Source organism: Cygnus atratus, chromosome 10 (genome assembly GCF_013377495.2).
Source record: "Cygnus atratus isolate AKBS03 ecotype Queensland, Australia chromosome 10, CAtr_DNAZoo_HiC_assembly, whole genome shotgun sequence".
In the NCBI taxonomy this organism is placed as follows: domain Eukaryota; kingdom Metazoa; phylum Chordata; class Aves; order Anseriformes; family Anatidae; genus Cygnus; species Cygnus atratus.
This window is the reverse complement of record NC_066371.1, coordinates 16,251,360-16,268,879: the sequence shown is the minus strand read 5'-3', so window position 1 is coordinate 16,268,879 and position 17,520 is coordinate 16,251,360. Positions and strand designations below refer to the sequence as shown.

Genomic DNA, 17,520 nt, shown 5'->3' with positions numbered 1-17,520 from the left:
CTTCCCCTGCTCCAACGTGGGATGCGGTCGTTCCCAAAGTGATCCTGCGTGGGCTTCCCACAGGCAGCAGCTCTTCAAGAACTGCTCCAGATACGGGTCCGTACCACGGGGTCCATCCGTCAGGAGCACACTGCTCCAACCTGGGTCCCCCACAGGCGGCAGCTCCTGCCAGGTCACCTGCTCCTGCGTGGGCTCCTCTCCACGGGCTGCAGCTCCGGCCCGGAATCTGCTCTGGCGGGGATCCTCCACAGGCTGCAGCCTGCTTCAGTGTAGGTCCACCTGCTCCACCGTGGCCTCTTCCACGGGCTGCAGCGTGGAACCCTGCTCCACCGTGCTACTCCATGGGCTGCAGGGGGACAACCTGCTTCACCGTGGTCCTCGCCACAGGCCGCAGGGGAACTTCTGCTGTGGTGCCTGGAGCACCTCCTCCCACTCCTTCACTGACCTTGGGTCTGCAAGGCTGTTTCTCACTCCTCTCTCTCTCCCAGCTGCTGTTCCGCAGCAGCTTTTTCCCTTTCTTAAATATGCTCTCACAGAGACGCAAACAACACCGCTTATTGGCTTGGCTCTGGACAGCAGCAGGGCCCTTATCTAAAATGGGGCAGCTTCTGGATTCTTCGCACAGAAGCCACCCCTATGGGCCCCCGCTACCAAAACTTGCCAAGTAGGCCCACTACAATTTCTTCTCAGAAAGAATAGTCAGGAATTGGAACGGGTTGCCCAGGGAAGTAGTGGAGTCACCTGGGGGTGTTCAAGGAAAGGCTGTACGTGGTGCTTAGGGACATGCTTTAGTGGGTGACATTGGTAGTAGGGGGATAGTTGGACCAGATGATCTTGAGGGACTTTTCCACCCCTAATGATTCTACGATTCTGTGATTCTAATTAGGAGGCTTTTAACCCTGATGGTGAGAGTTGGAGAAAGGAGTCAGGGCTCAGACCGGACTGTCAACTGCAGTAAAGACTATTAAGACCGCTGGCTTTGTAACGTCTCTTGCTGATGTCTGGGGGAGAAAACGAGCTCTGGTCTCACCCTGCTCTCGAGAAACCGTGGAGGAGAAGGACGTGAGGAGGGAGCAAGCTGCGAGCCAAACGCCAGGTGTCCTGCGGCTGTCCCGGAGGGTGGCAATGCTGGCCCAAAGGTGCGGTGCAGGCGCCGCCACTCCAGGGCTGCAGCCCTGTCCGAGGGACATCTCCGCTCCTGCCTGTGGCACGGGGAGCGTTGCCAGCAGGCCGAGGGAAGCAATCCTTCCTCTCCACCGCGTGCCGCGGGACCCGCTCCTCGCGGGGCGAGGAGCAGATAAAAGGCTGCTGGGCTCGGGCCGTGCCTCAGTGCGATTTGGTGAGTTGGGGAGAGGGCAGGGAGGAGGGGGCTGGCCGGGGCTGCCGAGGGAGGAGGGGTCCCACACCTCGGGCCCGTGCTACAGACTCACCCTCGTCCTGCTTCTCCCTCAGGGTCGGCAGAGGAGCGTGTGGAGGAGAAACCCCGGCACTGCTGGGGCAGCGACTCTCCAAGTGCTCGCTGTCGAAGTGCACCATGTCTGAAATGGAGCGGAAGGCTCCCGACTCGAGGGAACAAGGTGAGAGAAAAGCATCCCATCCCACAGGAGGGCGGGGAGGGGCTGGGGGGGGTGCCTGTGGCTGAGAGGGGAGGCAGGGGCAGGCAGGGGCTCCCCAACCACCCCGGGGCAGGGCCCCTCTGCTCCTTGGCAGGGGGGGCCCAGGTCGGGCTGTGGGTGCCTGCTGGGACCCTTGTGCCTGCTGTGCCCCCTTCCCCTCCACAGCCTCTGGCCCTGCCCATCAGCCAGCGTGGCAGGGACAGAACAGGCCCTCGGGGACAGTCCCTCAGGGACACCTGGCCCCGCAAAGGCGCTCAATGGCTGTGCCGTTTGCTCTCTCCCCTCCAGCATGCATGCTGTGTGGCCGGGCAGATGCTGACCCGAACATCTGCGGCCCCAGACGCGAAAGGAATGGGCTCTGTGCGCACGTTTTTTGTCTGGTGAGTTCCCGTGGCTCCTGTCAGCATCCCACCAGGGACGGTCCCTTCCTCTACAACCCCTAATGAGATCCTGCTCTTTTCTCTTCTATAGTTTCTTGCGAATGGCCTTTATCGGCCTGGAAACCTACAGGAGGGAATTTTGGGATTTTTACTGGAGGATATACAGCACACAATCAAGCAGGCATCCCAGAAGGTGAGGACCTGATGGGAACAGGGAGGTTTGTGCCAGGAGATGCTCCCGCAAGCTTAGCCTGGACCCCAAGGAAGCAATCCCAGCCTTTCCAACCTGCTCCGGGACAAACTGCTGCTCTGGCAGACGAGCCTCGTCCGCCAGGCGGGTCTGCAGAGTGTGACCCAGCAGCGCCCGCACCCTGTGCCCTGCCCTGCCCAGGGGTGTGGGGCCAGCGGTGGCGGCATCGAGCCTGCTGCTAATGGGGCTGCTGTGTTCTTTTCAGCAATGCTTCGTTTGTGGCGAGCGAGGGGCCACCATCACCTGCACGGAGACGGGCTGTGAACGCAGCTTCCATCTCCCCTGCGCCTCGGAGGGAGAATGTGTCACCCAGTTCTTTGGGCGGCACAGGTAAGGGCTGCCAGCACCAGCCAAGCAAGAGAGGACCCCACGGTGGTGCTTCCCAGCAGCCTGGCAGAGCCAGAGGCAGCGCCAGAGCCTGGACGGGCCTGGGGCTCCTTCACGTTCCTCTGCCCTCCTCGCCACAACCGCGGCAGGCCCAGCACTTCTCACCTCGCCCTTCCCTTCCCTCTCCCCCCCAGGTCCTTCTGCTGGGAGCACCGCCCTCAGCAGGCAGTGCAGGCAGCTCCAGAGCAGGACACCACCTGCATCATCTGCATGGACCCTGTGGGGGACAGCAAGTCCTACCACACCATGGTGTGCCCAGCCTGCAGTCACGCCTGGTTCCACCGGGGCTGCATCCAGGTAGGAGCCCTCCCCTCACCCTGCGGGCACGGCAGGTGCTCAGCAGCACCAGGGCCCGCTCACCTCTCACCGCATGTGTTTCTGCTGCAGGGACAAGCTGTGTGCGCAGGCATTCTCTGCTTCCAGTGCCCCATCTGCAGAAACAGGGGGGAGTTTCGTTCAGAACTGTCCATCATGGGGATCCGAGGGATCCGAGTCCCAGTCAGGTTGGTGTCCCTCTGCCCTGCTCTCTAGACACGAGGGCACAAGCGCTGCGCATGGCCAGGGACTGGACAATTTTGTCCCTTCTCTTGCAGAGGACCAACCTGGGAGAACAACAACGCCTCTGCATCGCTGCAAGAGAGGTGCCAGCGCTGTACTGCCAGGGAATGCCTTTACCCACAAGGCAGGGAGCAGGCGGAGGGACAGGGGTGAGTTGCCTCAGCTGGGGCTCTGCACAGGTCCTCCGCCTCAGCACTGCAGGCTGGAGGAGGCAGGAGAGAGCACAAGGGGTGTGCCGGCCACTCCCTGGCTCAGACACTTTGTCCTCACAGCCACAACTCTTTGCTTCCCCAGGCCCTGGCAGCTGCTCCTGTGCCGCTCCTGCGCTGCCGAAGGCACCCACCGGCGCTGCTCCAACTTGACCAACAGCGCAGGCACCTGGGAGTGCGACAGCTGCGCTGGCGTGGGCACCAGCAGCCAGGCAGCACTGTGGCCATTACAAGGGATCCTGGTGACTGACAGTAGAAGGCAGGAGAGAGACCGGACGACGATCCGCCATGTACTTTGGGCACCAGGCACCTTTAACCAGCCCCGAAGACGCCATGAGACCAGTGCTGAGAGAAGCACTCACAGCCCTAACACTGAAACAGCACCAGGAACCTCCAGTCGCTCCACGGTGCCCAAAGGCAGACACCCCGCCAGCCAGCGGGGGCGACCCCGGACTAGAAGCCGCTCACCGCTGGAACGTCCAGCCCCAGATCCCCAGAGCCGGCCCCGAAGACGCCTCAGGAGCAGCCGTGCACCACAAACTGGTGCTGGGAGCTTGCCGAGGCCATCGGCTCCGGGGCAGACGCGTTCTGCAGCGGAGCGGGGGATCGGGACAGGCAGGGCTTTTTTTCCGACATCGAGGCCGCTCGAGGGAGCCGCCAGGCCCCGGCAGCCCTCGCGAGGGAGGCTGACGAGGCGTAGGCGGAGCCAGCAGCGCCCCCTCCCCGGCCGTTCAAAAGCAGCCCCTAGGGAGCGCGGCGACAGCAAAGTTGAATGTGGGAGATGCAAGCTTGTATTGTATTGAGTCTGACCTGAGAACCTCATGGGCCTGCGCTAATGAATGCGCAGTTAGAAACAGAGGGGTGTTTTAATGGAGTGGAACTTTGGAATCTCACAGGGAATGTTCATACTACAATTCGTCAAAGACACTTTAATTTGACGGCTCCTAATTCTAGGTGCCATAGTCTACAGGGTGACGGTTGGCTAATAACTGGGACATGTGCAGCCCAAACGACATGTCTGGCTGTATAGTTCATAACGCGTTTTGCCAATTAAGCCAAACATGGTTACTAAAATGTTGTTTTTCTTATCACAGAATCACAGAATGTGAGGGATAGGAAGGGACCTTGGAAGATCATCTAGCCCAATCCCCCTGCTGGAGCAGGAACACCTAAATCACATCACACAGGAACGTGTCCCGGGGGGTTTTGAATGTCTCCAGAGAAGGAGACTCCACAACCCCCCAGACAGCCTGTTCCAGTGCTCTGTCACCTTCACCGTAAAAAAGTTTTGTCTCATTTAAGCGGAACGTCCTATGTTCCAGCTTGCACCCATTGCCCCTTGTCCTATCATTGGGTGTCACAGAGAAGAGCCTGGCTCCATCCTCCTGATACTCCCCCTTTACATATTTATAAACGTTAATAAGGTCACCCGTCGGTCTCCTCTTCTCCAAGCTAAAGAGACCCAGCTCCCTCAGCCTTTGCTTGTAAGGGAAATGCCCCCACTCCCTTAATCATCCTTGGGGCTCTGCGTGGGACTCTCTCAAGCAGTTCCCTGTCCTTCTTGAACCAAGGGGCCCAGAACTGGATGCAATATTCTAGATGTGGTCTCACCTGGGCAGAGTAGAGGGGGAGGAGAACCTCTCTCAACCTACTAAGCACGCCTCTTCCAATACTCCCCAGGATACCATTGGCCTTCTTGGCCACAAGGGCACAGTGCTGCCTCATGGTCATCCGGCTGTCCACCAGGACCCCCAGGTCCCTCTCCCTTTCACTGCTCTCCAGCTTATACTGGTGACTGGGGTTTTTCTTGCCCAGATGCAGGACTCTACACTTGCCCTCATTATATTTCATTAAATTTCTCCAACTGTCAAGGTCCTGATGGATGGCAGCACGGCCTTCTGGCGTGTCAGCCACTCCTCCCAGTTCAGTGTCATCGGCAAACTTGCTGACAGCACACTCCATTCCCTCATCCAAGTCGTCGATGAATATATTGAACAACACTGATCCCAGCACCGACCCTTGAGGGACTCCACTAGATACAGGTCTCCAACTCGACTCCATCCCATTAACCACAACCCTCTGGCTTCTTCCCTTCAGCCAGTTTACTGTCCACCACACTACCCGATTGTCCAGACCACACTTCCTTGTGTAGCTGTGAGGATGCTGTGGAAGACAGTGTCAAAGGCTTTACTGAAATCAAGATAAACCACGTCCACTGCTTTTCCATCATCTATCCACTCGGTTCTATCCTCATAAAAGGCTATCAGGTTGGTCAAGCATGACTTCCCCTTGGTGAAGCCATATTTACTGCCCCTAATGACCCTTTTATCCTTGATATGACTAGAGACAATGCCAAAGATAAGTTGTTCCATCACCTTACCAGGGACGGAGGTGAGGCTGACTAGTCTATAGTTATCTAGGTCCTCCTTCTTGCCCTTTTTGAAGACTGGAGTGACATTTGCTTTCCTTCAGTCCTCAAGCACCTCTCCCGATGCCCACGACTTACCAAAGATGATGGAGAGTGGGCTAGCAATGACTTCTGCCAGCTCCCTCAGCACCTGCAGGTGCATCCCCTCAGGACCCATGGACTTGTGGATGTCCATCTTGCTTAATCAGTCCTTAACCCAGCCCTCATCAACCAAGGCAAACTCCTCCTTTATTCTGACTTCATCTGGGGCCTCAGGGGTACGGGGCTCCTCAGGAGAGTCACCGGCATTATAGACAGAGACAAAGAAGGCATTCAGTAACTCTGCCTTCTCTTTATCTTCTGTTGCCAGAGCACCCACCTCATTCATTAGTGGGCCTACGTTGCCTCTACTGTTAGTTTTATCTGCAATGTATTTGAAGAAGCTCATTCTGTTGTCCTTGACCCCTCTCGCAAGGTTTAATTCCAAGGAGGCCTTAGCTTTCCTAGTTGCCTCCCTAAATCCTCTGACAACAGCCTTATATTCCTCGCAAGTGGCCAGCCCCTCCTTCCATGATCTGTAGACTGTCCTCTTCCACCCGAGTTTGCCCAGCACTTCCCTGTTTAACCATGAAGGTCTCCTGGCTCTCTTTCCTGACTTCTTACCTGTTGGGTTGCTCTGTTCTTGAGCTCGGAAGAAGCAGTCCTTGAATGCTAACCAGCTGTCTTGGGCTCCTTTTCCTTCAAGTACCCTGTCCCATGGGATTTCCCCTAGCAAATGCCTGAAAAGGCCAAAGTCGGCCCTGCTGAACTCCAGGGTTGCGATTCTGCTCGGTACTCTGTTCCTGCCACATGAGATCCCAAACTCCACCATCTCATGGTCGCTGCAACCAAGGCTGCCCTCAACCTTCACCGTTTCAACCAGACCCTCCTTGTTAGTGAGGACAAGATCCAGCAGTGCTCCTCTCCTAGTTGGCACGTCCTAGTTGGCATCAGGAAGTTATCATCAATACAATGAAGGAACCTCCTGGACTGCGGATGGCTGGCTGAGTAGGCCTTCCAGCAAATGTCAGGGTAGTTGAAATCCCCCACAATAACCAGGGCCTGTGATCCTGGTTCCATGGTATTCATTCTACAAACATTGCAAAGATTCTGGGCAGAGCTTGTGGCCTACCGTTTCAATGCCGAGGAGGTTCTGGCTTTGCAGCTCTAATGTTTTTAGGAGCTTGTCATTGCAGCTAGGAGGTATGTGTGCCATATCATGTCTCACTGCCTGTGCATTTTGATCTAGAGATTTAGCATTGAACTTCCAACACAACCATTTTCCTGTACATAATAAGTGCAGAATGTCTAACCTGTTCATCACAAGACCAGCGAAATTTCCGAAGTCGGTACATGTGCTATACCTAAACTCAGGTGTTGCTGAACTATACGGAGCTATTGCTGGTATTTCTGCTGTGCTTGAAATTACCCAGAATGCTACTGTGCGTGCTTTAAAGAGTATACAGTAGACTGATTAATTTGGTCTCACAATTAGCTATCCAATATTGTCTGTCCTTGGACTACATTTTAGCCTCACAAGGAGGTGTTTGCGTATCAATGAATATTACCTGTTGCTTTTTTGCTAACAAATCCAAACAGATCAAACAAGATGTGAATATTTTTCAGTGACAGATCTGTACCTCCCACCAAATAGCCCAACAACAATGTGTTCTCGAAGGCCTGTCAGCTGACATGGCTGTGGTTTTGGCTACTAGGCCTCCAAGCACAGGTGCAACATATCTGAATGATGTTAGTCCTCATTCTGACTGTCAGATTTGTGCCCCTCTGCATTTTGTTTTGTATCAAATAGCTATTTGTTATCACTCTTATATAAACTGGTACTGTATACCCATGTCTCAACCAACAAACACTCTCAGGAGTGACACCACTGGACCTAATGGGGACATGCGTCTCCTTCACCTCGCACATTAGGAGGCAAGAGAGATGCACCAGATATGGTGTAGTCTCATAGTGATACACAAGTGATCACAGGCCAAGGGATGGAGTGATGGGAGCAGCCATAAAGGCAGTCTGGTTATAAAGGGGAAAATACTAACACAAATGGCCCGCTAAAACACTAGCAGAAGATGTCTGAGAACTGCTAGCCTGAGAATCTGGCCCGGGACAAGGCCTGTGAATGAAAAGCATCCTTGAAAAGCACATCTGGCATCTTTGATGTGCAGCTGGGTACCTAAGAAACAGAGGTGTCCTGAGATACCATTGATACGTTCAAAACCAAGGAACTGTACCGACAACGTATAGTCCAGAAAAGTGAAAAATAGTCTGGAAAATGGGGAAAAAGTCCTGAGAAAGTATGGAATCGTCAACTGTTGTTGGCTGTTCTATCTGAATGAAAAGACAGTCTGGGAAAACTAAAAGTTGCTCTGAGAGAATGGAAAAAAGTATCATCGTCTATTGGCTGTCCTGGGTGAAAAACAGAAATTATTTAGATCTATTGGTTGCTCCAGATGGTTGTGCCCTACACCCTTCTATGTCTCTGTGATACAAAAATGATTTTTTTTTTTTTTTGCCACAGATGGAGCCTCCTCCTCTGAGAAGTTCCCCAGAATGAACTTTTCTACAGGATCCCCTTGTTGAGTTATTGGACCCTCACCAGGGATGCCAGGCTGACCGCAGACTCCACGATGCGGATCAACTTCATAGAGAGACTTTGTCCATTGCCCACTGCAGGGCCCCCCTTCCTGGAGAGGTTTCAAAGCCCCACTTCTGGGAGCTGTTTGGTGGGCACTGTGCTGCTGCTATTTTGAATTATATTTGTATAGAGGCGAGCATTTAATTACTTACCCCCAAGCTTATTTGCTGCTTCACTAGGGATTAGTCTGTAGCAATATGTGGTATTGAAATACAAATACGTACTGCTGCAATTGAGGGCTGCTATTATTGATTGCTGCTGCTGTCGAAATGGATATATACCTGCCTTTCCGCTAGTAATTTTGGAATAACTTGATATCGCTTAGGAAGGATAACCTTTATTAGCAGTGACCAGAGGCAATCCGTAACGAAGGTTACAAAAGAAAGCCTCTCGCCTATTCCCGCTGCTTCCACCGGGCTGCCCCCAGGTGGGACCCTCCCGTCGCCCCGCGCTCAGGCTTCGACGGCCCGGGGACGCGGGGCTGCGGGCGCCCTCCTGCCGGTCCGGAAGGCCCCGAGGGGCCCGGAGCAGCCCCGGGGAGCGGGCCCAGGCCGCGGCCCTGCCCGGCGCCTCCGCCCGTCTCCCGGCAACGCGTCCGCCCGCCCGCCCGCCATGGCCCTCGCGGCTCGCCGTAGCGCGGCGGCGGCGGCGCGGCCGGGCCGGCGGTGAGTGCGGGGACGCCGGGCCTGGGCCTGGGCCGCCGCGGGGCCCCCTCCTCCCGGTACCCGGGAGGGGCCCGGCCGTGCCCGGGAGCTGCCCCCACCGGGGCGGCGCCGGCCCGCGACGCGCGTGGAGGCTGCGCCCCGCCGGAGAGGGACGGAGCTGGGGGCTCGGGGCTCGGGCTGGGGGAGGCGGCGCAGGCTGAGGGGTGCTTCGGGGCTCGGGGCTCGCTGTGGTCGGGGCACGCGCCCAGCTTCGGGGCAGCTTCCCGCTGCGGGGGGCACGCCTGGGGCTCGCTCCTGCTCGCGGGCAGCGCCAGCGGGGCTCAGGGGGCAGCTGGCGTGGGGATGCTGCCAGGCGGCGGGTGCCGCGGCGGGTCGAGCGCCTGCGGTGAGCGCAGGGCAGGGCAGCGGCCTTGGGCGCCCGGCTGCCTCCTCCTCGCCGCCACCATCCCCTCGCCCTGGCCGGAGAGGGAGGTATCGGGCGCAGCTGCGGGACGGAGCTGCGTTTGCTGGCCCTTCCTGCCTGTCCTGCGTCGCCTCGGTTCAAAACTGGCCTCCCCGTGCTGCTCGTTCTGCCCTTCCTCTGGGAGCCGCTCGCCGTTGCCAAGAGCGGGCGGTTTTGTGCCTGGCCACGCTCGGAGCCAGGCAGGTTTGCTGGGGCCGGCGCTGTGTTCATGCACTGAATCGCGGGTCGGAGCGGCACAGGGGCTGCTGTGCGTCCCCTGCTCTGTCCTCTCTCAGACCTGCTGGCAGCAGCATCTGCTCCAGTGGGGAAAGAGCTGTGGCACTGCCACAGTGCCAGCGTTGGCGCATCTTGTCTGGTGCTGGGCTCTGGTGTGCTCGCGCTGCACTCTTTGCCTGGTCATTCAGGCCGTTTCAGCAGCTCGGGTACCCATCTGGCCAGTCACTTGGCAAGCTCCCTGACTTTTCTCGTCCCACCTTATTTTCTGCTCTGTACGAGATGAGCACCAACCGTTTGATTCCCACAGTGTTTGCTCCCCTTGTATCTTTCATTGCTTTTTGCCACAGAGCGGTTTGTCAGATGGCTGCCTAGTGAATGTGCCTCCCAGTGACGGTCAGCTACCTGGGTAATCAGAAACAGGAGAGGGGTATAATTGTCAGCTGGGCAGAACAGCAACTTGAATGTATTCTTGTTGTCCTGGCACATGGCAATGGGCTCTGAGTTCTGCCCATGCCTTTCGCTGGCATGGGGTCTGTGTGGTGGGGCTGGCTGGAGCATGGCTTAACGCTGTATCTGCGGGGCTGATCTGTCTGCTTGGGAAGGTGTTGGGTGATTGGACAGGAGGGACAGGTGAGAGCAGGGCTGGCAGCTGGCTTTGGGCTCTTGTATGGCCTTGCCGTTAGTGCAAGGACTTGGCTTCAGCTTATCCGGGTTGTTCAGGCCAGGCTCATGAGCCTGCAAGAAAGGGAGAAGTTTAACGGCAGCATCCTCCCCAGCAGGTTTGGGTCTGGGCGTCTGCCTGTCTTACGTGCGCTCTGGCACCGGTGCCTGTGAAGAATGACGTCGCGAGGTGCTGGGCCTGCTCTCTCAAGGAAGAACTACAGGCTGAGCACTGAGCCGGAGAAGTCCAAGGTCGCAGGTACGGGCTGTACACGCCTCGCACAAGCAGGACCTCTGTGGAGCGGGGTGAGCGCCCCTCGCCTCGCTTGAGACCGACTGCCTCCAGTGGCAGTGGCCGTGCTGAGAGAGGCGTGGTGGGGCAGAAACCGAGTGAATCCCTGAGCCGAGGCGAGATCTTGGGTGGGCCTTTCCTGCAGAACGAAGGACTCCGCCAGAAACTCATGTCGCGGTGCCCTTTCTCCAGCCGTGTGGTGCTGGAGGACGTGGCGTTGCCTGTCTTTGTCCCGTCGGACTCCGGGAGTTCCTCTTCCAGGGCAGACGGCCTCTCGGGTTCTCGGATTAATGCTTTCCTCGGAAATGATGATACTGCTGGGCAGTCCGTTTGCTCTTGCACCGGCCAACCCAGCACAATCCTGCTTGTGAGACCGCAAGGCTGGTATTTGAGGGTTCCGTGGCACCCACAGCTAAGGCAAGCTGCTTTGTGGGGCACCGGGGATTGTTCTGCACAAGGAAAGCTACTGCGAGGCATACAGCCTTAAGGAGGCTGTGAGTTAGCCTAGATGAGCTGTGTCTGCGAGCCTTTCTGTCCCCGCATCTTCTCCAGCACAGTTAAGAGATGTAGTAGCTACAGAGAACGTTCCAGGTACAAGCAGGACATCAGGAAGTGCAGTGGTGGTATTATTATTTTTATTTTTATTTCCCTTGGAAATGAAATTGGGTCCTCACATCCAGCTTTTGAAGTAACTTTATCTGCAAGTAGCAGAGCAGCGTTCCTGAGTACGTAGTTTCACGCGAGGGGACGACTGTACAGCCTCCCACTTGTATTGGAGAGCAGCTCACACTGGAAGGAGCCCCCTGTTGCGGAGATGCGCTCCATAATGCTGGTGTCTAGGGCCGTTAGTGAAGACAGTGAGAAGGTAAATGGCTTCTCGAAGCTGTCTTCCCCCGTGCCGATCTGCAACCTTGTTTTCTTGTAGTTATCAATTTTTTGCTTGTGCTTGAAATGAGTGGTGCGAGTTCACCTCCTGACTCCTTAAGCTTACTTTTCTCTCCTTTTTCACAAGGGATAGTGAACAGCAGGCTGCTGAATGACTATCTGCATCGCGTCTTTACCAGTGCTGATGGGAACCAGCCTGCAGCTGCGTACAGGTATTGGACTTCTCATTCGCCAGACGGCAAGCAATGCCCTACCAGTCCCCAGAAAAGCCATACTGCAGTGCAAGGAAAGATCTTTTAGTGCCATGCAGTGATCTTTCTTAAAAGCACATCAGCACCGTGGTACAGGAATGACTCCTGGCTCTCGTCCTTTAATGGCTTTTCTAAACTGAAGGGCTTGACAGGAAGAACGCTTCAGAAATTTCTGCATACACAACCCCACATACAAGATCACTAGGCAGTATTTCTGAAGTAGGTGGGCAAGTAGGCATTCGCCTTACCCTTCCTGTTCTCCCTCTGGTTGTGCATGTTGCACTTTTTTACAGGTTTTAGGTGCAGTAATGCAAGCTAGGTTGTCAGTGCCCTGTAAACTAAATGCAAGGCTATTACTGATAGATGGGAGACCGCATGTTTCTCAGGCTGAGGTACCGTTGGTGCTTTCCCCATTAGGAGCCTCCAAAGAAAAGGAAACACAGAGTTGCTGTGCAGTGTCTGTTTTCTTCTGTTTGTTTTCAGATCTCCTTCACCTTGTAGCCCACCAGCTCGTAGCTTTGGATGAGAAACACTTTCCTTGCATTTAGCTCTTTGGCCAGAGGCAAGTGAGAGGGGTTCAGGGCAGGTACAGGTGTTGCAGAGTGAGGCAGGTGTGTAGCTGCTGCCGGCTGGCGGTGCTGCAGACTGGCTGAGCTCACATTCCACGGGCTATATTTAGTGATGCCAGCTCAGATGTGAGCTCAGAGCTTCTAAAAATAGCTCTTGGCCCTCTATACACTTAGTGAGCTAAGGCTATTGTGGGGGGAGGCAAAGTGGGTTATGTTATTTTGCCACAAGCTCTCCTGTCAGTGTGCCTTGGAATATTCTATCTGCCCACGCGTTTTGGTTTTCTGTACTTCTAATTTCTTTGCCTGGTGATGAATGACTTGAAAGCTTAGAAATGGCAGTTTGTGTGCCTCGTCTCTCTGTTTTTTAGCTCCTTTCCACCCTTCTCCCTGGGCTTGGATATTTGGTAGAAAGCCCAGTAGCAGTCAAATAGGTCTTGAAAATACCATTTGCCACATGAGAGCAACTTTTATGGTATGATATGTTGTCTTTGGATGCTTCTGTTCCTCAGTGGAGCTCATAGCAGACCTCTCTCTAGCTGTCTCATGCTCTTCTGGCCTCTCTCCAGATCTTCTTCTCCATGCTAGCTGCTGATTAATCTGCCTTGCTGAAGCCACTCTCTCTCATGCCAACCAAAGCTGCTTCTTCATTTCCACTTCAGTGCATTTTCACATCCATCAGATTTTTCAAAATGTCTCTTACCGCAATCTTAGGGAGGTCCTAAATCCTAGTCCCAGGGAAGTGAGAAGGTTGTTCCACAGAAGATTTTGAAAATGGGAACAGGGACAGGAATAACCAGTGACTCTCACAGTAAAAGGAAATTCTGTTGGTCCCAAAAAGACCTTCAGTACGACTGATGTTGTTCTGTGCAACCTTGAGAGTCTTGGAAAGGAAAAGAACATGAAATGACAAAGTTTGCTGCTGTTACGAAGCTATTTAGAGCAATGTAAACATAGGGTGGTTGTGACAGTGACTGGATAGTGAAGTCATCACTGAAACTCGCTCTAGGGAAATGCGAAGTGGTGTATTGAAAGGGGAACAGCCCCAACTTTGTGCATAAAATAGTGGGCCGTTAGCTGACTTCTGCATGAGTGTGAGACTGGGCGGGGAATGAAACAAGGAGAAAGTCAGAAAAAGCAAATAGGAAGCAAGGGATTGTTAACAGAGGGATGTAAGATAATGAAAACTATTATGTCACTGAACGAATTAGTGCTTCATGCTCTTTTTGGTTAACACGTGGTTCTGGTCTCACTACTTCCAAAAGGGTATCTTGGAGCTGCAGAGGTTTTGAGGAAGGGTAAGAGCAACAGCCAGAAGTCTGGAATGGCTCCTGTATGGTGAACTGCTAAGTAAGCTAGCCTTGAAATGAGAGAACTGGGGGAGGCTGCTGTGAGGAAGGTATCTAACGTGGTAGCCTGAAATGGGGGGTGTGAGATTTCTATTCAGTACAAAAGGTGTGAAGACACCATGTTTTCTGCTGTTGTCAGAGGGAGGGTGCTGGGCTAGCCTGACCTTTGTTTGAACTGCTTCATCCCCTGGTACAGTCTTCTCTTTTGTTTTGTATTATGAAGTACTTGGGAAAAGAACTAATCCTGACAGGCTGAATTTGTACGATGCTGACTGCAGCAGTCTCAGTCTGTAGTCATTGATAATACATGCTGGCAAGATACTCTTGAGCAGACTGAAGACTTTAAGATCCTTTGTTAACTACTTTGCTTGTTCATGCTATGTTTGGTCCTTGGTTCATTCATTGCACCAACATGCTGGTCAGCAAACTCCTCAGATTCATGGCAAGAAACAGATCAACAGAACTTCCTCGTTCACTGTCTGGATTGAAAGCCTTTAAAACATGAGGGCAGAGTTTTCTGAAGAGCTTCTGTGTGTGTTGATTCCCTAGAAAGCACCTGACGTTCCAGAACCTACAGGAACACCTTGACCGGTTGCTAGCAGAGGAGAATGGCTCTGAAGACAGTCGAGGTAGGATACACAACGTGTCTGTGCAATTTGTGCTTCTGCTTGTGCTGCTTAATTGGGAGAACAAGTTGTATCATGCAAAACAGTTCCCTCCGTAAGCGTTTTTCTGCCCTCCTGTGCTCTAATTTATTGTCCCTTTAAATCCTGCCTGGCTTCAGTTACGTGACGTGTTGGCCAAACATTTGGCTCAGACTTTAGTTTGGCCTTTGAACTCTGCCAAAGTAAAATTTTCAGGTGACGTGGAAGGTTTCACATGTCACCTGACTGCTGTAGAGCTCAGACCTTGAGCGTTGCTGTGCAAGCTTCTTTTTAAATCACGGGTGTCTTCTTTCCTGAAGTTCTCATGGTCTAACGTGGATAATGCTGTTTGAGTCTTCCGCTGCTGCAGCAGAATTGAAGTGTTATTGTAGTCTAGCAGGTGGCACTCATCAGGTGTGCTGCTAAAACCTAACAGGTTTTCTGCAACTCTTGTTTCAGATCAGGGAGCAGAGGGCCGGCTTGGTCCCTCTACTGTAGTGTTGGACCACACGAGCGGTTTTGAGGGGCTCCTGCTGGTTGATGATGACTTACTTGGGGTGAGTGTGATGCTGGCTGCAGCAGGAAATGGGCTTGTGAGACTAAAAGCACTCAGTTTGTTCTTCATGGCAGATCGCTGTCACTGGCTGTACAGTATGTTTTTAAATGGAGTCTACCCAGAAGGCTGAGGGATCCTAGAGGAAATAAATGAACTCCCCTGGGAAAAGGTCTAGCAGTACCGCTAAGTCACAGCAAGCTCTGAGTGGAGCTGCAGGGAAGGGGAAGTGTTATGCTGGCCCAAGGGCTCACTGAAGAGCTTGGCTAAGCAGAGTTGGTGACAGCAGCCAGCTTTCCTGTCCCTCTCTCCAGTGAGTGCCTCTTCCTTCCTTCCTTCTAGTCTTCCGTAACAGTGGTGAGAGGCTGAGGCTGAAGCCAGGCCTTGCTGCTGCACTGGCTGCTTCCTTTCTCCTTTGTTTCCATTAGCTCCCTTCTGTTTCCTTAGCTGATGTTCCTTGTACAGAAAATCAGCTGAAAGAATCCACTGGAATTGAATCCTTTCCTACTTCAATCATTTCTCCACTCCTTTCGTACTTTCACCGAGCACGCACAACCCTTGCTCCTGTGCTCGTTCCCTCTTTGTTCTGTGTAGCCAGGAGGCTGCCCTTGTCTCCGCTTGCCGTTTGTCTAGGATTCAGATGTCTTTCCTATATAATTGTCACCTTTGTATGCCTGTCACAATTCACTGGAAACCATGTGTCCCTTGTACTGCTGCCATGCTGCATGTGTCCCTGGGGTTTATCAAGTGGAGATGAGCTGTGGGGAGGATGTGGGATGGTTCCCTCGGGCCTGTTGGCTCTAAGTACAGCTGCGGGGATGGGGAATACGTCACGTCTCTTCCCCACACTATGATCCATGAATAGTTAGTTCATCGTGCTCTGGTTTTCAGGCCTTTTTGCCTAACTTTAAAATATCTTTTGTTTGTCGGTCCAGGTGATTGGCCACAGTAACTTTGGCTCTATCAGGGCCACGACGTGTGTGTATAAAGGTAAGGATATAAGTGGGTGATGCTTTGAGAAAGGTCCCAGCAAGAGTGTGTGGAGGCTTGCACAACTAGATAGCTCAGGAAATTTTGAATATGTTGCTGTTCTAGATCTTGAGCCCTGTCTTCCCCAGTTCTTCCACTGGCTTTTCCAGGAAGTCAGAAGGATGGAGGATTGCGTGGTACCCAAGTAAAGAGTTGGGAGGGAAATGCCAGGGATGTTGCAAAGATCCGTTGAGTGCCCAGATTCTCTTCTGTGGGAGCAGTATCAGGTTCTGCTTCTCTAACAATGAGTCAAGCAGCATGGATTTACTGTGTGTGTCATCTTTTTCTTTCAGGGAAATGGATTTATGAGGTGCTCATCTCTTCCCAGGGACTCATGCAGATTGGCTGGTGTACTCTCAACTGCAGATTTAATCAGGAGGTACTGTAACTGCTGCACCTATCTGCTCTGTTACTCCACTACATTTTAGGTCGGCATGGAGCATTGCACTGGTGCTGTGCTCCTGCCCTGCTGGCTTTTTATGCCCACCACACACACTAGAAATGCCAAATCTGCGGTTAACTAACAGATCTTTACTCAACTCTCCTTCTGGTCTCTGTTCCCTGAGTGGTGTGTAGAGTGAAAGGCTCGTGCACTGGGTGTGTTGCCTCTGCGTGGATGTGTTGCTGTTCAGCTGGCAGGTTCTCCAGAGCGTGCGTGGCTCTGCAGTGCTGGCTGCTGTCTCTCGGGAAGACCCGCAGCAGCCAATCCTACAGGTCTTTTTTGCCTAGGGGAGGCAGGCCCAGGCCGGCTCTTGTCAGGCGCTGGGTGGGATGTTTGATGCTGGGAAGGTGTGTCAGCTGTGGAGTTTCACTAACCTGCCAATCCACGCTGCATGAGAGGGGAGGGGACAGGCATACTGAGGGGCTGTTTTGGCAGTGTCATGTAGCAGTACCCTTCTTCTGACCCCAAAGTCATGTATTATATATTTCGGAACCAAAGATCACACAGGTCATTGGATTCACTCTGCCCAGGCAGAGCATGTGTGCTGTCAGTTGCTCTCCCTGTCTACCAGTCTCCCCCTTGAAGCTGCTCTTGCAAGGAAGGGGATCCTCTCTGCTTGGTCTAGTCTGAATCTCTTTTATACTTTGGTGCAGGAAGGAGTTGGAGATACACCAGATTCATATGCATATGATGGCAACAGGGTGCGCAAATGGAACGTGACCACTACCAACTATGGCAAGGTGAGTACTGGCCTCCCAGGAAGGCAGAGAAGCAGACATCTCCTTCTGCTCCCTGGATTCTTATGGGCTCTGTGAAATGCCCTTGGGCTGTGCTCCCTGCTTCATTGTGCTCTTGGGGAGGCTGTGTGCCAGCACTGATTTGTACTTGAGAGGTGCTGGGCGTGCCACATAGGTGCTTTCTTTTAGCAACCCTAGCAGACTGGATTCCCAGCATAGTGATGCTGGTGTGTCTGGAAGGCTCTGGTTCTTTGTAGCCCATGAGAGGA

General features: G+C 53.7%; 2 protein-coding genes across 4 annotated transcripts in view; both read left to right on the top strand.

Annotated features, from left to right (window-relative positions):
* Positions 1 to 1,125: 1,125 nt before the first annotated feature.
* LOC126913427 (PHD finger protein 7-like) lies at positions 1,126 to 4,363 on the top strand. Its single transcript, XM_050712809.1, has 10 exons — positions 1,126 to 1,139; positions 1,453 to 1,577; positions 1,905 to 1,996; positions 2,088 to 2,189; positions 2,452 to 2,576; positions 2,768 to 2,930; positions 3,021 to 3,136; positions 3,227 to 3,340; positions 3,486 to 3,690; positions 4,355 to 4,363. The coding sequence occupies exons 1-10, from the start codon at positions 1,126 to 1,128 to the stop codon at positions 4,361 to 4,363; spliced, it is 1,065 nt and encodes a 354-aa protein (XP_050568766.1).
* Positions 4,364 to 9,064: 4,701 nt separating this feature from the next.
* RNF123 (ring finger protein 123) overlaps positions 9,065 to 17,520 on the top strand; it is a 50,709-nt gene continuing 42,253 nt past the window's right edge. For 2 of the 3 annotated variants that reach the window (XM_035558271.2, XM_050712833.1), the window contains exons 1-8: positions 9,082 to 9,164; positions 10,623 to 10,762; positions 11,808 to 11,892; positions 14,396 to 14,475; positions 14,950 to 15,047; positions 15,979 to 16,033; positions 16,366 to 16,451; positions 17,168 to 17,254. In XM_035558271.2, the coding sequence (XP_035414164.1) occupies positions 10,681 to 10,762; positions 11,808 to 11,892; positions 14,396 to 14,475; positions 14,950 to 15,047; positions 15,979 to 16,033; positions 16,366 to 16,451; positions 17,168 to 17,254 (573 nt within the window). In that variant the 5' untranslated portion in view covers positions 9,082 to 9,164; positions 10,623 to 10,680. Of the gene's footprint in view, positions 9,165 to 10,622; positions 10,763 to 11,807; positions 11,893 to 14,395; positions 14,476 to 14,949; positions 15,048 to 15,978; positions 16,034 to 16,365; positions 16,452 to 17,167; positions 17,255 to 17,520 lie in introns of all 3 variants that reach the window. The other variant, XM_050712832.1, reaches the window with a different exon arrangement.